Here is an 18,799-nt window from a genome sequence, read left to right as displayed (position 1 = left end):
CAACTTTTGTCATTGATCACTAAGGTTATCTTTATTCAATTAATGCATTGCCGCATTCCGATCATGCCTTTATTTTATTAATATTTTTCTATGCAATAAAATCATCCCATAAAAAAATTACTGAGACCATTTTGCTGGAAACCATATCCATACCATTTTTTATCAAGCCAAGTTTCAAATTAACATAAAATAAGATAATTTTTCGGAAAACGGCCAATTTATATTCAATTTCCAAACAAATTTGCTCTGAAAAATTTGAATGCTTGAAAGGTTTACAACCATCAAAAAATCGATCAATGTCAGACCGTTTATAGAACAGTTCACTTTATTTTAGCGATCTCTAATAGAATGATCTGCAACAACATCCTCGAAACAATTGGTAACACTCCATTGGTCCGCATCAACCATTTAAATCCAAACCCAAAGGTCGAAATTTGGGCAAAGCTTGAAGGTTTCAACCCAACAGGTTCCGTTAAGGATCGTATCGCTCTCAAGATGATCGAGCAGGCTGAAACAGAAGGCAAGCTTAAGCCAGGCAGCACAATCATCGAAGCTACATCTGGTAACACAGGTATCGGCCTTGCTATGATCGGCCGTACAAAGGGCTATCATGTCATCGTTGTTATGAGTGAAGCTGTTTCCATCGAACGCCAAAAGATGATCAAGGCTTTCGGTGGTGAAGTTATCCTTACAGATCGTAAGCTCGGCACAGATGGCGCCATCAGAAAGGTCGCTGAACTTGTCAAGGAGAACCCAGGAAAGTACTTCAACCCTAACCAGTTCTCAAACGAGTACAACAAGATCGCTCATTACAAGACAACAGCAGAAGAAATCTGGACTCAGACTAAGGGCAAGGTTACACACTTCGTTGCTGCTGTCGGCACATCCGGCACACTTATGGGTGTTGGTAAGAACCTTCGTGAGAAGAACGCAGACATCAAGATCGTCGAAGCTCAGCCAACAAAGGGCCACTACATCCAGGGTCTCAAGTCCATGGAAGAGGCCATCGTCCCAGCTATTTACCAGGCTGATAAGATCGATGAGCACATCCTTATCGAATCAGAAGAGGCTTTCGCTAAGGCTCGTGAAGTTATCGCCAAGGAAGGTATCTTCATCGGTATGTCTTCTGGTGCTGCTATGCTCGCTGCTCAGAAGGTCGCTGAGAAGCTTGAGAGCGGTGTTATTGTTGTTCTCTTCGCTGACCGCGGTGAAAAGTATCTTTCCACAAAGCTCTTCGATACACAATAAATTGTTCGAATCTGCACTTATCTAATTTGATTATTTTTTTTAAAGTAATTTGTTAAATTATATTGGATTACTAATAATATCCTTATAATTATCTGAGAAAGACTCTATCTTCTTGTGCAGGAAAGCTGTTTAATGTACGATATATTGAATAATGGTTTTGTATTTAGTAATTTTACTTTTTAATGCTATAATTTTGGATTTTCTACTAATATAGAAAGCTATTAGTAGTTTCAGATTTAATTACTTTTGCTGATATGATTTCAAATTCTAAATTTAGGATTTCTGAAGGCAAATAAAGCATCAGGAATCTTTAAAATCAGCGTTTGTTGATGTGTTGCTCCCTGATAAGTACATTTTTCACGAAATGATATGGACTCGATAAGCTTCCATTAATTTTTGATAAATTGGAATGGCTTTAGCAGACATTTAATATCATTATCCATTAACTGGAACGATTATGCATATCAGGTGTAATAATTCCTTTCATCAATACAGAGTGCGGTTTTTGTAAAGTTACTTTCTAATGACTGATACATCTTATAAACTCTGGTTAAACTGGGAGGCATTTGAAATTGCTGCAGTTTCACCTTTGTTTACTGCCGAAATCTCCTTAGAAAAAATTGCTTCTTTTGCATCTCTTTTCGAAGATCTCAGAAAGGAGATCACATTTAAGGAGTGGAAAGAGTCAACATCAAATTTATTCAAATTAAACCCTGATCAGCAAGCATTTATCTATCAATCTCTCGAAGCATTTTTAATTCACGACCCCCATATAATTCTTTATAGAAGTACGATCACGGAATTTGAGAACGTCCCACCTGTTCTTAAAGTATTAGATGTACTTTGTTATTTATTCCTCATATTCATTAAAAAGAAATATCGTAACTTATCAGAAGTCTCATCTCTCGAACAATTCCCATCAAAGAAAGAACCAGAGCGCCTTTCACCACGCCAAAGAGTTTTCTCATCCTCAACACCAACAGTTGGCGCACGCCTTGCAATTCAAACTAACAAATCAGATAATTCCCAATTTTCTTTAATGCTCCACTTTTTCAACACAAAGCTTCCACAATTCCTCAATATCCTCTGCCCTAACGGTGTTACAAGCGCTGAGCTCGACGCTCTTTCGTTCCTTATCAATGGCGGACCAACTTATACAACTGCTGCTCGCTCTCTTTCCAAGCTTCCAGGAATGGAAGGCCTTACACCAAACAAGCTTGCTTTCCATATTACAAGCCTCCTCGCGCCAAAGGATAATGAATTATTCGCAAATAAATTAGAAGCAGCCCCAACATCACCCGTCAATTACCGCCCGGCTTTGTTTATGCGCGACTTCGGTAGCCAGTCTCCGAGACAGCGCGGACAGATCGATAAGCCAATTTTGATAATCGACGTAAATGATGCCCAAAAGATCGAAACACCATTGACATGCCCATCTGCCCATATTCACAATTGCAAACACCTTCGAATTTACTTCTGCGGAGTCATGTCCTCCGTTTTTATTTCACATTGCAAAGATTCAATCGTATTTATTGGCGCAGCAAGCAGCGCTATCCGCATGGAATATTGCGCTAATGTTACAGTTGTCGCATCCACAAGATTTATCCATCTTGATGCTTGCACAAGATGTTCTGTTTATATTCTTACAAATAATCGCCCGCTTATTACAGGAAACTGCACCAAGATACTTCTCGCACCTTACAACGCTCTATACAGCAAGCTTCCAGCTGATCTCCTCTGTGCCGGCATCAATCCAAATAATAATCGCTGGAAAGAGCCAATGGTCATTGGAAGCTTGGGCCAGGCATCCGCCATGTTCATGCCTCCACAGCAGTTCAACCTGTTCCAAGTTCCGTTCTACTGGGACAGACAAACAATCGCGATTTCTCCAACTTTGCCTCAGGAATACGCAGATGCCCTCGAAGAGAAGAAGAGGACACTTATCGTGTTGAGAGATAATTTGGAGAGAATTAGAGCAATAAAACCAGAACTCGCTGATAAAATCGCTGATCAGATAAAGTCAACGTCTTCAAAGTGGATCCAGTATGAGGGACACTTCGAAGAGATCACTTGGATGTATTCTATTGAGCAATAAATTGTCATTTGCTAATTTTATAAACTATTTTTTTTTCTTCATATATATTAATTAATATACCATAAAACATAAAAATCTAATTAATTTAGTGTTGTAAAACTTGAATTTCGATAATTATTTTTTTCTAATTATTAGAATTATGCCATGATTTTAAAGAAATGACATTTTTATAACTTTTCTGTTAGAATAGTTCTCAGAAAATACCCGAGTATCGATAATTAAAGTAGATATAGAATCTATTTTTAATAGAAAAGCGAATGCTTATCTTTAGTTACACTAATTAGGATTCCATCGCCAATCAGACCTCTTTTTATATCAAAATTTATAAATTTTCATTCATTCTTTTTTTCATTTGTTCAATCATGAATCTCATAACAATGTCTAATAGATAGTCTGTTTTGACTTTCTGTATTAACATTTTTTTAAAAGATGAAACATAATGTGATCTTATTCAAAAAGTTAAGCGAAAGGATTAAAGTCATAGCATCTTATTTTAATGACAATACTACAAACAATCTTGTTAAACAAGTTATCAGTGATAAAACATTTGAACCATTGATATTTGATCTAAATGATATATTTCTATTGGATTTCAAGCGCGCAATACAAAAATTATTTCAAATTAGGACTAAGTCAGAAGAAATATACAAATTAATTTCAAATATTGACCTTAATCAATATCTTCGATCAATTAACTTTAATTTCGAACATTATTCTTCAAATTGTTTTAAATATTATGATGATTTAGATCAAGATACAGTAGATGCATTTCAAAAACTTGAAGATTCAATAAAAATTTTGAATCAAAATATTTCTATTGAAAATGCACAATTAGCTCGAAGCCAACATATTAAGTTCACGAAACTGATGCATGATTATTGCAGCAAACAAGAGTTATCATATATTTCGATGAATGGAATGGAAAGCAGATTTTTTGAAAATATAACAAGAGAATTAGATCATATAGTTTTCCTAATATCTTTCTATGATCTTTTAACATCAACTCTGAATGATATATCAATATTTTCAAATCAAGTTCAATCTAATCAGGATGACGATTATCAAAATAATATTAGGTATTCACTAGATGATGGAGGGGATAATTAACATTCTAATTTTTTCCTAATAAATTTCATAACAAAAAATTTATTGTATCAAATCAGTTTAATACTAAATTATTAACATGCATTGTAATTAAATTAAAAACCCAATCAGTACTATAATTTATTAAGATTATTACAAACGATATTTTATTCATGTACTTAATTCATGCATATTATTTATATGGGCATCATAAATAATAGAAGATACAAATGTATGATTCCGAAAGATGCAACAATTTATTTATCATTTGTAATAATTCTCTCATTTCATAATAAATGGAATCAATTTCAATGAAATAAACTTGTTTTTATCTTAAATTGTATTTAATTTATTATTATATCTTTGAAACAGGCAAAAGCTATAATTTTATGAATCAAAATTATATTTTTCACGAAAATCTTATAATTTCTAAAAATTGTCTATCCAGAAATGAAACTATGGATTTATAAGTTGTTTTTTTGCAATCGTATTTCCTGTCAATTTATTCGTTAATGAATTTCTCTGGCGATCCTCAATTGAAAAATTGAATTCAATTACGATTTATTTCTATACTTTCTCAATTTTGTAAATATTTCAAGCAAATTATCGAACATGTATCGGGTATAAGTACTGGCAAATGTTACCTTTTTAAGCGTTTGGTTAACTTTTTACTGATTGTAAATTCCCAAAATATTGAAAATCATCGTGAAACTTTCAGAAGCGAAAAAAGCGAATCTTATTTAAGATATGCTAATATACCATAGAATATAAACATTTTTGTTAAAGCTAAGAGCGAGCAAGCCCGATCATAAGCATTTTTAACATATTCGAATTTTTTGAATTAGCACTCAATTTTTTTGAACTAAACGTTTTCCAGAAAAAAGAGATAAAAAATTTCATCGACATGATAAATACAATGACTCATACATGAAATTATCTAAGATTTCTTCTTCGCAAAACTCAAAAATGTTTTCTTCTAAAAATGGCTCTTGATGAATTTCTTCAAACTTTTCTTTTTTCTCCTTCTTGTTAAGCAAAAATGAATCTATTTCTTGAACTTTATTCTTGGTCTTCATAATTTTTGGGATATTTTTCAAGAGTTCGACACTTACATTTCGTCTTTTGAGAACTCTGAATCTGGATTTGATACTGACATCACTTCTATTATTAAAAAATTTCGCAATCTGAACCCATTTTGGACCATACATGTTGTAAAGTTCAAGGATGAGATGGTCCTCTTGAATTGAAAATGGACTTTTATTGACACTTGGACATAAATACTTGTTCCATCTATCTTGACATTGCCTGGGATTTTTGTTTCCCATCAATGAAGAAACTTTTGACCAATCACTAGAACCACAATTAGCCACTATGATAATGAGCTTATCATCATCTTCCTTTGTGAACTTGGTTCTTGAGTGGAGCTTCAATTCTTTGATTTGCATTGATACAGAATGACAAAATACTCCTTTTCATTGATTTGATAAGGTGTACTGAATTTTGATTGTATAAACCTCCCGCTAATTGAGAGATAACCCAACCATTTAAGAAGGTTAGCTATAGTTCTGTGATGCAGGGAATTGGTCAAATTTACTCATAGATGTTTAGATAAAATAATTTTAAAAATTTTTGAATAGATGTTAAATTAGTTAACAAAGGATATCTGTTCAACAAGAATACATTAAGAAAACAGAGCTTATACATCTCCTGTAATATGTTATTTATATCCCACTTTTTGAATAAAGCTCTAACAATTACAATATTAATTGATATAAAAGATCATGTAACATATAATACAGCTAATTGACATGTTTGGCCATACCCATAACTTTCTTTCCTCAATTTGACACATTCTCAAAATAACTGCCACACAAAAATGTAAATAAAACAAAAGAATTAACCTGCAAGTTCAGAGCAGATTAAAAGTTTTTAATCTCGTTCAATATTCATAATTCTGCGCCACTCAAATATATATAGATTCGTGCTGATGTACTCATATTCAACACATTAAAGAATCACTGATCAGTAAAGACAGTTTTTCCCAAAAAGAATTCAAAACTGTGAATAATGAATATTAAAAATAAATGAGGAATAGTACCGATGATGTGAATATAAAGACATTCAGAAAAAATCATTCATTTTTTGTGAAAAATTAAAAAAGTAATAAAAATATGATTTTGCGTTCAAATGCATAATATCATGGACCTAATACATTATTGATTATACTTGTATAATTGGATCTGTTTAATTCGATTTAAAATTATTAATTTTTGAGAATTTTACTTGAAAATGTTAAATTACGATGATTCGTAATCATGGATGGGATGATATGATACAAGAGATATCCTGGACGATATTGAATTAATATTTTTTGATTCATGGATGAAAAATAAAATTTATATACAATTTATGGATATTCAATGATATTTCGTAGTACAAAATCGGAGACAATATCTAATATCTCTGATTATGCATTAATTATGCCTTGCAGTGTAATTTTGTACTGGTTTCATGAAACATTTACATTAAAGGCTTTGATTAGCTATCATAGCTTCTAATTAACTTATATTTTTTCTAATAGTGATATATAAAACTACTGAATATGGTTTTTGCACCTTGAGATAATCCATTCTTTTTCAATTTTTAAATTTTTTCACAATTCAATCGGATATTATTATCGAACATATGCAAATATTATATATTGTATTATTATCTAAATAAATTCAATCTGATTAAATTGAAAAGAAAATTGATTATTTTCTGAGAAAATACAATTGAAGACTATCACAATTTTCGCTTAAATACATTTTGATCATATAAAGACATTTCAATATTGGAGTTTACTGCAAATAATTAAAGATGATTATAAAAATATTTGATCGCATTTTATAAAATTTGAAAAGAAAATTACTCCGAAATTCAATTTCATCGAAGTTTTGAAAGAAATATTTTAACATACATGTTCAATTGTTTGAGAGTGCAAAATTATTCTAATTTAAATATTATTTCATGAAATTAGAGTTTGGTTTGGGTCATTATTGATTTTGTAATTTAATCGTCGTCGTTATCGATTTTGTAATTTAATCGTTATCGTCTTTTTCTAAACGTGCATTTTTTGCTTTCGGAGCTATTGAACATACATTGGCCCTTACCAGCAATTGAAAACTATTTTTCATTATCAACAATTACATTACTCCGAGTTATTCATCAATCAATGAAAATCGATATATAGTCCATACTTCAATTTACAATATTGGCAAGTCCGATTTCACTTGGCATATTTAACTCATATAGAAAAACCAGTTGGAATCGGCAAAATTATCTTTAATTCCATACATAAGAAAAAAAAATTATAAAGTTCTTCAATAATAGCAAACTAATAGTTTAAATAGATTTACAAGTATCGCCCATCTACTTTTGATATAATTCACATATTAAATGTAGAAAACTGGTTTAAAATAAATATTTCAAAAGTTCGAAAACGATTTATGAAAAAATAACGTGATGACATTTACTAAATTTGCTCTGTATTAAAGTATCGATGATAGAAAGAGCATATTTTGTAAATATTTCAAAAATATTTAAAAGTCGGAGAAATTGTATTGTAATGTACTATAATTATGTTACAAATCCGATTTAATACTAATCCTTCGCTATTGAAGTTGTTTTGAGAAGGATATTCTCTAAATTCTTGATAAATCTTTAAAATCTAGAGTAATCGTTTTGTAAACTTAACAAAACTAAAATGTATACCAATAGATTGGCATTTTCTACGTTTTCAAAGTGAGAGAGTGTAAATTCTTTTTTTTTATCCTATTAAGGTTTTTAAAAAATTTATTTAACAATAGGATGTTTAACACTAATTTTTTAAGGACTTCGACTTTAGCATCACATAAATATGTTATTTTCTATATTAAAACGTAATTTTGGTGGTCTTAGAATAGAAAAATATGCAATATTCGTGGAGATAATGAGGGTTCTTAAACATGTTCTTAAAAATAAATAAAATAATACAAATCTTTATTCAATCTTTTGATATTGTTGGTCCTCTCTTTGTGAAAATACTTAACTTCAAAGAGTATTATGTTTTACCTAGTGAGGACCTTAAGTTTGCAAAAACATAATAAAAGTAAAATAAAAAAGATCTGATTTATCACAAAACTTTGAGTATTATAGGATTTAATATATTTTCTTAGTAGATTATATGATTTAGTTTCTTAAAATCTAAAGTATTTCTTGAGGAAAATATAAATTGAAATTCAAAAAGTAAAAAAATGTAAACAAATCAAATTTTAAATGGACCAAATGTTGATTTTTCATTCGTTTTCTCATTATCGAAAAAAATTTGGAAAGCTAAGAAGTCAATAACAAGTTATATAATACAAAAAACCCACATCGGATATGTTTTCATCAAATAGTCTCCTAGATTTGTTATGAAATTAAAATATCATGATATTTTAAGGGCTTTTGATTTCAATATTAGAATTATTCAGTTATATCGTGCTAATATCAATTGCTTTATACAATTAATCGTTTACAAGCTGCAAAAATCGAACAATAATTTGACTTTGTAAAAAAAGTGCGTCATTTTTATTCGTTATACTTACAAAATGTAAACATTACGAGAAACATTTACATTTGTAAATGTAACAAGTAAAGTTGTATCGCATAATTTGACTTTGTAAAAAAAGTGCGTCATTTTTATTCGTTATACTTACAAAATGTAAACATTACGAGAAACATTTACATTTGTAAATGTAACAAGTAAAGTTGTATCGCATAATTTGACTTTGTAAAAAAGTGCGTCATTTTTATTCGTTATACTTACAAAATGTAAACATTACGAGAAACATTTACATTTGTAAATGTAACAAGTAAATACATCAGATTTAAATTGTAAATGTAGTTTATCTCTCTCATCTCCTTTTTAAAAGGTATTACATACATACGAACGCATGGGTCACTCAATAATTAGCGTGATAATAATTGAGGATAGACTGTAATCGTAATTTTATTTTTGGACTTATATTTCGACATTTTGAAGTCGCTTGAAAGTCTTGCAAATGATTAAATTTGGAAAATTTGACCTAAGTCTGCATTATTTTGATGACTTAAACAATTCTATAAATCTGTTTTCCTAAAAATTTAAAAAGATATAATTTCAATTTCCCTAAATTTATGTAATTCATATATCACCAAAATATTTGGACTGCATTTCGTTTGTCTGCACCTAATTAAAGTCTAAATACCAATTAATTTTGGAGTTGCATTGCTTTTAATGTAAAAATGCACGTTTAGAAAAAGACGATAACGATTAAATTACAAAATCGATAACGACGACGATTAAATTACAAAATCGATAACCTCTCGTTTGGTTTCAATATTTTAGCTAAATATCCATACATATACTCCATAAACTCTGTACAGTTATGCATATGCATTCATTTATATTCCATTTTCGTATGAATAGATTTTTCATCAATTTTTACGAACAAATTTATATTTCAAAATTGTTAAAAACGAGGGAGATATCCATACTATCTTGTGAATCATTCGATACAAAGCTTTCTTTGGCAATTTTTCATATATTTGAAGAAAATTAATTTAATTTTTCTGTCCTATTAGTTTTGATTTCACTAAACATTACACATTTTTATACCAATAATAGGTAATTTATTCAAATGTATTGAATTCAAAATCAAACAAATCATCACAATCAAAAAGATTTTCAAAATCCGATGGAGGAGGAAGTTCGACACTCTCATTTAAGATTGCCCTTGGATCAATAATCTTAGTTTTTCGTCCTTTAACAAGTATGTCCGACGGCTTTCTCTTATTATTTCTAATTTCTTTTAAGTATTTCAGATCCATTCCTCTTCTCTTCAGGACCATGAAACGCGATTTGATAGCAACATCACTTCTATTGTTAAAACATTTTGATATTAAAACCCATTTTGGCCCAAATTGATCATACAATTCTAAAAGATCGATGTCTTCTTGCAATGTAAACTTCTTCATATTGATATTCGGACACAAATATTTTGTCCATCGATCTTTACATTGCCTTGGGTTTCTATTTCCCATTTTGTTGGAGACAGAGTTCCAATCAATTGTTTTCATGGATTGAACAATTCGGTTAAGCTTAATATCTTCTTCTGGAGTAAATTTGGACTTTGGATGCGACTTGACAGTCATACTGTGCTTCTTAATAAATAATGAAGTAAATTGAGACAAAGAGAATCGTTTGATAATCCTATTCAATTGAAACGGAGAGTATTCAAATTTTCCGCTATTTGAATGTGCTCATAAAAGAATCGTAGACTCAATAGTCATTTTAAAGATGATAATTATTATGACATACTCTTTAATTTCATATGTACACTCTAATCTTTTATCTATGACTTCAATTATCGGTATTTTCCTCTTTCATATTTTCAATAAATTATTTTTTTTACTTGATGCTATAGTTGGTAACCAATATTATATCGTTTTTCTCACATCATTCGATAAAATCAGGCCTGTTGTCTGAAAAAGTTATTCAAACTCAATCAAGAATATGATACTAAATGATTTCTCGAGTAACATTTTGCAAAAGAAATCGATGTTTATAAAAAGTCTTTTCCGCTAATTGTGGGTTTCATAAAAATTCATGAAGTGAACAAAGACTAAAATAATAGTATTTAGGCCGTGTTATCAAATTCATCAACCGAAGTAAAATGATATTTCAATTGAGATTCAGTACAACCGGTAAAATGATTCGAAAATCAAAAAGATTAGTAAAAATATTGATATCACTAAATGAAAATACACTGGCAAAACATCATAAAAACTTTTTATTCGATTGGTATTTGAGTTAGAGATATATGATTAAATAAATAGTACTTCCTATATTTGGTTTACTTGGCTTTTTTACATTAAAAATCATTTCCTTTTCATAGCTGTTCAACTCAGTAGCAAAATTCAAAATATGTGCTCAATATACAACTCTATACTTATGTTAGCTAGAATTAAACTCATAAAAGGAATATATCTTCTTGTTTTCCCGTGTTCGAAGATTCTCTGTTTATTTTTTCTTTTTATATAGACAGATTTTTGTTGTTTCTGACTTCATCTCGTATGCTATCTTCTTCTATAGTGAATGATTATCAAATTTATATAATTGTACACTCGATACAGAAATCCTAAGCATCTAACTGTTTGTGTTTATATTGATATTGCATGAAATAATCATGGAATGAAGGATAAAAAATATGATTTTAAAATTCAACTTTAAAAGATTATTTAATCAACAATATCAAAATACTCAATAGCTATCATATTTATTATAAAAAAAGGTGGAATTTGTATAATTCGATTTCTATTCTAAAAAGATTTTCTTAAATGAAGGTCATATCAATATCCAATAAGTGAAATCAAATAAATTTCATATCATAGCATATTCATTTTTCGGATTATATAAAATTGTTTTGAGCAATTAGCCTGCCAGAAGAGCCAATAATCTACAAATACACATAACTTTGTACAATATCATATTTGGAATCAATTTTTTAAATTCCTTTTAAATTGTTTTCTCTCGGCATATGACCAAAATTTCTCCATTACTTCCAGTAATACTAGGAGAAAATCACTGTATAGAAGATTTCTTCAAACCAAATAAGGCAGTAAAAAGCGACAAACCCTCAAATTTACAACAAAATGAAAATTCAAATCAAGTTCAACAAAGTTTAAAACAAATTCAACTCAAGTATACAGATTTATTTTGTCTAGAAAAACATGAATGGATCTCAGATATTGTTATTGATGCTTATTTGAAAATTGTAGTGAATAAATCTCCTTTTGACATTGGAGCTACAAATACATACTTCGGCCAATACTTAGATGTCGAAAATCATGAAAAAATGAGGCAGTGGGAAGGTATCAAACCACTATTGGAAGGAAAATTTACTCAATTTTTGATTCCATACAGAACAAATAGCCATTGGATTCTTTTCGATGTTGCATGGGATGATAACACAATCACATTATACGATTCACTTAACAGACCAACACCTTCAGCTGCAAAAAAACTCAAAAATTTTCTAACTAAAAATTCTGATAAAGAATGGAAATTTAACAAACCAATAGTATCAGGACAGGAAAATTCGAATGACTGTGGCGTTTTTTTGATCAAATTTTCTGAATATATCTCGAATGGTGATGATCCACTGGATGTTGATCAAAAAGTTGCAAGAAAAGCTCGAAAAGAGATCAAAGAAGTTCTGATGCAGCATATTACTGATTATAGATTAAATCCACCAAATAGAAAATCAAATCAGACTATTAAATGAGAAATTGGATGAAGCATACAGATATACTACTTACCGTATAATCACACATATGTTTTCCCCAATAATAATCATCTGTGCCGATTTTATTTCGGTAATTTTCCAATTATTTTTTCATTCTTCGAATCTATTAATATGATTCAATAATGTTCTTCTTTATTGGCTATAGCTTATAAAAATCAATGTCCCAGAGCCAACAAACAACAAATCCGAATCATTTTCCCGCATAATTTTTCTTTAAATTAATTCTGCCAGTTATTTATTCATGGTTCCAAACGAATAATCTCATTGCAAAATTGAGTCATATACTGATCGCAATTCACTCAAATCCGTTCAGAAATTCCCTCAATTTGTGAACCACACAAAATTTCTGAAAAATTAATCGTTATCATTTTGACTAATAGTTGCATTATTAAAATGTACACGTATTGTTAAATCTTTTTTTGAATAGTTTTTAATTTTTCCTCCGAAAAAAAATTGTCGTTTGAAACACTTTTTATCAAAAGAAGCTATTGTTTTCTTGCTTCCATTTGCCAGGTACTTCTTTACACTAAGTTACAAGTCCGGGTGCTTCAGCGTACATGATTTCCAAGGAGATTGCAATCAATTTTCAACAATTCCATTCGAATCATCAAACATTCAAATGGTCCAGAAGAAAAACATGCATTTTATAAGAATAGAAGATAGTTTTATGACTTTATTAATGTAAAAACAAGGAATTTCAGAAAGAAAAATGAAAAAGAAAACTAATATAATTAATTCAAGTCTTCATCCATTTCTGACCACTCCATGAAGTTAAAGTATCTATATAAACATGTAGGAAGAGACTTGGCAAGACAAGGATGCTCACAAAGCATCTGATAAGTGAACCAGATCGTTGTTGTGAGGATTATAGAGAGAAGAACATCAACGGTATAATGAAATCTTGTGATGATCAACGAGAAAGAGCCAATATATCCAAGAATCAGATAAATTATTCCCAATTTTTTGTTGAAGAAATGATGCTGAACAAGGCCAGGGAATAAGAACCCCATTGTATGACCAGAGAAAATCATATCACCGCATGTTAAACCGCCAAAAAGAGATTTCATAATATTTGAAACGGAAATTTCGACAGTAGTATCATGAATTGCAGGGCAATTTGGTGATGGATCAGGCAAGAATGTTGATGTGGTTGTTAATATTCTTAAGAATGATAATATTGAATATACAGCCAAAGTTCTTCTATAAATGAAACATCTTCTTGGGTCAAATGCAATAATGATTGTTTCAGATCCAATGAGAATAACCATCAAGACATTGACGTATTTTTCAAATGGCATATATGGTATAATATTTTGAATTGTATCAGGAAGTAACGGTAATGCTGGTCTCTTTGCGTTCGTGAGGATTAATGATATGCCAGTAAGCGTATGAACACAGACTAATATGAAAGCTTGCAACAATGTTTTATAGATATTTGAATAACTTCGGACTTTTGAACAAAAACCATTCTTGATTTCGATTTCCGTAACCAATGGATTTCTATCATCATTTGACAAATCATTCATTGCCTTTGAATATGGATGCATTGCTGATTTATCTATATTTTTTACTCTTTGAAATCCGCTCAAAAGAAAAAAAATTTTGAAAGAACTTTTTCAAATATCTGACTCGAGTAGGGGTAATTTTAGCTAAAAGTGACACACCCATGAAGGGTGTGATTACCGATCGGTAATTTCGACAGTTTAGAATTTAAAATTTTTTATGGAACTGTTGCGAGTTTCATAAAGAATTTAAGGAATATAAGTAAAGATTTGAATCAAAATCTTAGACCTAAGCCGATCGATTCGCTCGCGGCTTTCTTTATTATTTTAAATTTGCATATTTCCATCAAAAGTTCATAAGGTAAAAAATTTCGTTTATTTTTACTAAGAAAAAAAAGGTTTTTGATAATAAATTTATTTTATTTCGAAAAAGTAGCAATAATCGTAAAAGGGTATTGATAGGCTTGCTAAAGTAACTAATTTTAGCTGTCAAATACTTTTGTATTTTGAAGTAAATTAGTATAAATTTGTTTTTACTTTTATTTCGAAAAAGTAGCAATAATCGTAAAAGGGTATTGATAGGCTTGCTAAAGTAACTAATTTTAGCTGTCAAATACTTTTGTATTTTGAAGTAAATTAGTATAAATTTGTTTTTACTTTTATTTCGAAAAAGTAGCAATAATCGTAAAAGGGTATTGATAGGCTTGCTAAAGTAACTAATTTTAGCTGTCAAATACTTTTGTATTTTGAAGTAAATTAGTATAAATTTGATATTATTTTAACTCCCTTTGAAAACCTCAATTTTCCATACAGAGGGAACGGGAATAGCATCCAATATTCCCTGAGAATGGTTGCGCATTCTCAGTTCCCTCTATATTTCGAACGAAGCTTTCATCGGTCTTTTTTTTTAATACTAAACGTTTTTTTCCCCTGTCACTTTTAGCTAAAATTTGGGTTTGCCTATCTTACTCCCATAGATTTTTTTTTCACCGATTATTGAACTAGTAAACTATGCCAAGCAATAACTCAATCTCAAATTTGTAAAGGATCACAATTTGAATTGTGAATAAGTTATGATATGAAAACTCATTATTACAACATAATCCACTTTACAAAGTAAAACATCGAGAAATCTTCATCATAATTCATTTCATGCAATACGTTTTTAAATTAAGGAATTGATTGCTAATATTATACTCACCAGTTATTTATATATAATGATTTTCATCAATTGATTTCTAACGTCCTTTCAATTTTTTTAAAGAAAATAATACAGTATCTATATAGTCAATTGATATAATTTTTTTCAATTATGCTGAAACAAATCATCAATTTTTTTGGCAATTTTTCTTGGATCAATTCATTTTCAATTTGATCCCTATCATCAACGATTACGAGGTAATAATCATTTGGCTTTTTGACAGTTTCTGCAATGTACAAGCTATACCTTAAAAAAATTCCATATTGGCATTGTTAAAAATGTATTTTAATTTTAATTTGTTTTCAATGCTTACCCTTATCCTATAAAATTATGTTCTAAATTTCGTGTTGATCCATATGTTTAACTTTATTTCTTTGATTTTTAAAGAAATTATATTTTATTCAAAATTCTTTTAAGTGCTATCGAGTCATGCTTTTGCCTTATACCTTTTAAGTTCTCTTTTATTTTTTCGCTCTTTGCAATTTATTGAATGAATTTTGGAGGAATATATAGCGGTTTTAATTCGAATCACTACATTTCACTCTTATCAAATCTTACAGATTTGAAATTTATCGATTGAAGAGAATTCAATTTTTTTTCAACATCAAAGAATTCATTTAATTGGAATTCTTTCATAGTGCCAGAACCATTCATTTCCAGTAAACTACCCTTCGCATGAGAAATGAGTTATTGGTGGGAGTAGACACGATTTTGAAAAAACTATATTAACTTTTAGACATAAGACATGTTGCATTGCTATTCTTCAGTTGTTAACACATAAGTGACAAAGCATTAGTTTTTTTTAATTGAATTTCTATAAAATTTGAATTGGCTTTTATTCTCGAATCGGTGAATGAGATAGAGTCATAATGGATGTTAGCATTTGTTTCATATGATAAACATTTTAAAAAGTTATGATAGATAGAAATAATTTATACTAAACAAAAAGATAGAAATTATAAGAATACATATAACTAATATTCTTAATGGTTCATAATTCTCATCAATGAGAGCACTCCAACGGTAAGACAAACCATAAATGCAGTACCCCATCCATAATTAACTTCAGGATTGATGAACTTCTCAGCATCTTCAAGAATCTGCTTAACATTCCAGTTCCTATAGTGTTGGACTTGCTTGAGCTGTAGATCTGGCAATTGATTGAAATGCGCTAGGCAAAGAGCTTCAATGTATTGATTAACTGATTGTCTGTGGGATATTATTCGATCCCAGATAGAAACAATTCCTGAGTAATCATGCTCTTCTGCAAAAAATAGAATTTGCCAGCGAAGAGCGAAATTAATTGAAGATTGGTTTGCAAATGTAAGATGTTCCATGAGTTCAGAGTTAATTTGCGCAAATTTTGCATCAAGAAGTTTGAAATGTTCTTCTAAAAATTTTGAACTTGAAAGTAGCTTTGCAATACCAGACATTTCGATCATTTTAACGGCCAGATAGTATGCCGTTGCTTCAGCAAAAATATCAGGAAGCTGGTTTTGAGTGGTAAATAAAAGTGAGATCAAATAACAAATATAAACATATCTTTCACAGCCCTGGATATACTGGAATGATGGTTCTGTTAAAGTCATTATAGTTAATATTCTAGAAGCCCTGAATAATGTGTAGTTTTGCTTGTCCGATGGAAGTTGACTTGAATTAGCTAAATCGGAGAAGAATTTCACGGTTCGAGTTAAATCAGTATGAATTTGAGCCTCTGCTTTACCAGGGAGAGCTAATAGAGGCGCATCAGGATTTTCGAATAACTCTGAATTGACATAAGATTCATACTTTGATATGAGTTGAAGTAAGTGATTTCCCCATTTGAAACTATCAGATGGAAGTATATTAAGACAGACCATCCAGGAAATGAATCTGTCAGTGAACTTCCAAAAAGTATCATCTTGCAAAAGGAATTTTTCCGCATCTAATCGAGATTTAATACTGTTGTTAGCACCATATACTGCTTCATTAAGTCTTTGGTCATCTAATTTCGACCGTAAGACTTGCATTGTATGGAATATGATCTTATAATACGATAGAGTTTTGAATATGTCTATTTTCATAATTTCTGAGAAAATTTTGTAAACCTTTGAAAACATTTCTAGGAAGTAAATTAGTTCATTTTTGATTATTTCTATTTTATGTATAGATAACAATGATAAGCATTTTTCTTAACTCTCTTTTTATATGGATGATGAAATCACGCGTCACTTTCGATATATTTTGAATAATTAATCATGGATAGCAATTGATATTTCAGCATTTTTTGATTGAATAAAAATATATGTCACTTTTTGATTTTTATGAGAATATTCAAAAGTAATACGCGTTCTATTTACCTTTTTGCATAATTATATCATTAATTTATTAATTTTTTGCGCATTCTCAAAATTACTCTAGCTGTCACTTTTAGAAAAAAATCAATAAAAATCATTTGACTCGTAAAAATAAATTCATTCCTCAGTGCAGAGCAAATAGGTTATGTGGCTGGTTAATTCAATTTGTGAAGGATGATTTTGTACGTTATCTAGATTTGAGTGGTCAATCATAAAAAGCAATATTTAACATAGTGAACACTGAAAATATATTGCATATCAAATTGAATACTTAATTTCCATATCTTTTTGCCTCGAATCTCAAAAAGTACTTGAATCTTTTTAAAATTGATCACAAATGTACATATCTTACTGATCCTTTGGAATACATTGAATGAGCTTAATCTAAAACAAGTTCCAAAAGTGGAAGATTTCGATATTGAGATTAATTGTGATCGCCATTTTGATGATAATATTGATAATATTGTTTAAAATGATAGAAAATACGAAAGTGTAGATCATCAACTCTCATAATACGCAATTAATTTTGTAAATGTTAAGTATTCTTTAAAGTGCGGCTTTTATAATGGCCCCATTCGATACCGACACATTTCTTAAATGCTTTCCAATATTATTAAATTATAATTTTAATATCTGAAGTGATAACCAAGCACCTATAATAATTTCATTTTGAGGTGAAATTTTATACGGCAAATGAAACTAAACCAAAATCAATATTTTGCTATTAATTTCAAATAGCAAACAAAATAATATCATATAAACAATATCTTCAATCAAGAAAATAGGAAGAGCTATTCATTCTTATTCAGGACTCCATAAAAACTGAGTTCCAAAAAATTCCGTCTTATAAATTCAATGACCCTCTCAATTATTTCAATATTTAGTAAAAAAAAAGAGCTTTGTCATTACATTACGGCTTAAAAATGCTATTGTTCTAGTTGATAAATTTTTAAATGGCGATGTGTATGATGCAGATTTTATAATAG

General features: G+C 29.8%; 7 protein-coding genes across 7 annotated transcripts, besides 6 other annotated features; 3 read left to right on the top strand and 4 right to left on the bottom strand.

The window, feature by feature from the left end:
• Positions 1-321: 321 nt before the first annotated feature.
• On the top strand, positions 322-1,273 carry TVAGG3_0330550 (cysteine synthase family protein domain-containing protein; the record flags this gene model as incomplete). The annotated part of the gene is made up of 1 exon (XM_001325839.2): positions 349-1,248. The coding sequence occupies one exon, from the start codon at positions 349-351 to the stop codon at positions 1,246-1,248; it is 900 nt and encodes a 299-aa protein (XP_001325874.1).
• A 502-nt stretch (positions 1,274-1,775) lies between these two features.
• TVAGG3_0330540 (maintenance of Golgi location) lies at positions 1,776-3,384 on the top strand (the record flags this gene model as incomplete). Its single annotated transcript, XM_001325838.1, has 1 exon — positions 2,441-3,343. The coding sequence occupies one exon, from the start codon at positions 2,441-2,443 to the stop codon at positions 3,341-3,343; it is 903 nt and encodes a 300-aa protein (XP_001325873.1).
• Positions 3,385-5,322: 1,938 nt separating this feature from the next.
• Positions 5,323-5,936, bottom strand: TVAGG3_0330530 (RNA polymerase II transcription regulator recruiting protein; the record flags this gene model as incomplete). Its single annotated transcript, XM_001325837.1, has 1 exon — positions 5,323-5,871. One exon carries the CDS (start codon positions 5,869-5,871, stop codon positions 5,323-5,325), a length of 549 nt encoding a protein of 182 aa, XP_001325872.1.
• A 1,519-nt stretch (positions 5,937-7,455) lies between these two features.
• Positions 7,456-7,673: a mobile genetic element.
• Positions 7,674-9,583: 1,910 nt separating this feature from the next.
• Positions 9,584-9,790: a mobile genetic element.
• Positions 9,710-9,790: a terminal%2Cinverted (terminal inverted repeat of MuDR-N2_TV transposon ID:TVAGG3_0330510).
• Positions 9,791-10,099: 309 nt separating this feature from the next.
• Positions 10,100-10,621, bottom strand: TVAGG3_0330500 (RNA polymerase II transcription regulator recruiting protein; the record flags this gene model as incomplete). Its single annotated transcript, XM_001325836.1, has 1 exon — positions 10,100-10,621. One exon carries the CDS (start codon positions 10,619-10,621, stop codon positions 10,100-10,102), a length of 522 nt encoding a protein of 173 aa, XP_001325871.1.
• Positions 10,622-11,991: 1,370 nt separating this feature from the next.
• On the top strand, positions 11,992-13,180 carry TVAGG3_0330490 (protein desumoylation; the record flags this gene model as incomplete). Its single annotated transcript, XM_001325835.1, has 1 exon — positions 12,007-12,753. The coding sequence occupies one exon, from the start codon at positions 12,007-12,009 to the stop codon at positions 12,751-12,753; it is 747 nt and encodes a 248-aa protein (XP_001325870.1).
• Positions 13,181-13,433: 253 nt separating this feature from the next.
• TVAGG3_0330480 (sphingomyelin synthase protein) lies at positions 13,434-14,383 on the bottom strand (the record flags this gene model as incomplete). Its single annotated transcript, XM_001325834.1, has 1 exon — positions 13,506-14,300. One exon carries the CDS (start codon positions 14,298-14,300, stop codon positions 13,506-13,508), a length of 795 nt encoding a protein of 264 aa, XP_001325869.1.
• Positions 14,384-14,405: 22 nt separating this feature from the next.
• Positions 14,406-14,435: a terminal%2Cinverted (terminal inverted repeat of MuDR-3_TvMULE3 transposon ID:TVAGG3_0330470).
• Positions 14,406-15,237: a mobile genetic element.
• Positions 15,208-15,237: a terminal%2Cinverted (terminal inverted repeat of MuDR-3_TvMULE3 transposon ID:TVAGG3_0330470).
• Positions 15,238-16,389: 1,152 nt separating this feature from the next.
• TVAGG3_0330460 (Rab-GTPase-TBC domain family) lies at positions 16,390-17,524 on the bottom strand (the record flags this gene model as incomplete). The annotated part of the gene is made up of 1 exon (XM_001325833.2): positions 16,461-17,486. The coding sequence occupies one exon, from the start codon at positions 17,484-17,486 to the stop codon at positions 16,461-16,463; it is 1,026 nt and encodes a 341-aa protein (XP_001325868.1).
• Positions 17,525-18,799: the final 1,275 nt, after the last annotated feature.

This window comes from Trichomonas vaginalis, chromosome V (genome assembly GCF_026262505.1).
Source record: "Trichomonas vaginalis G3 chromosome V, whole genome shotgun sequence".
In the NCBI taxonomy this organism is placed as follows: domain Eukaryota; phylum Parabasalia; order Trichomonadida; family Trichomonadidae; genus Trichomonas; species Trichomonas vaginalis.
This window is presented reverse-complemented; position numbering and strand designations above follow the sequence as displayed.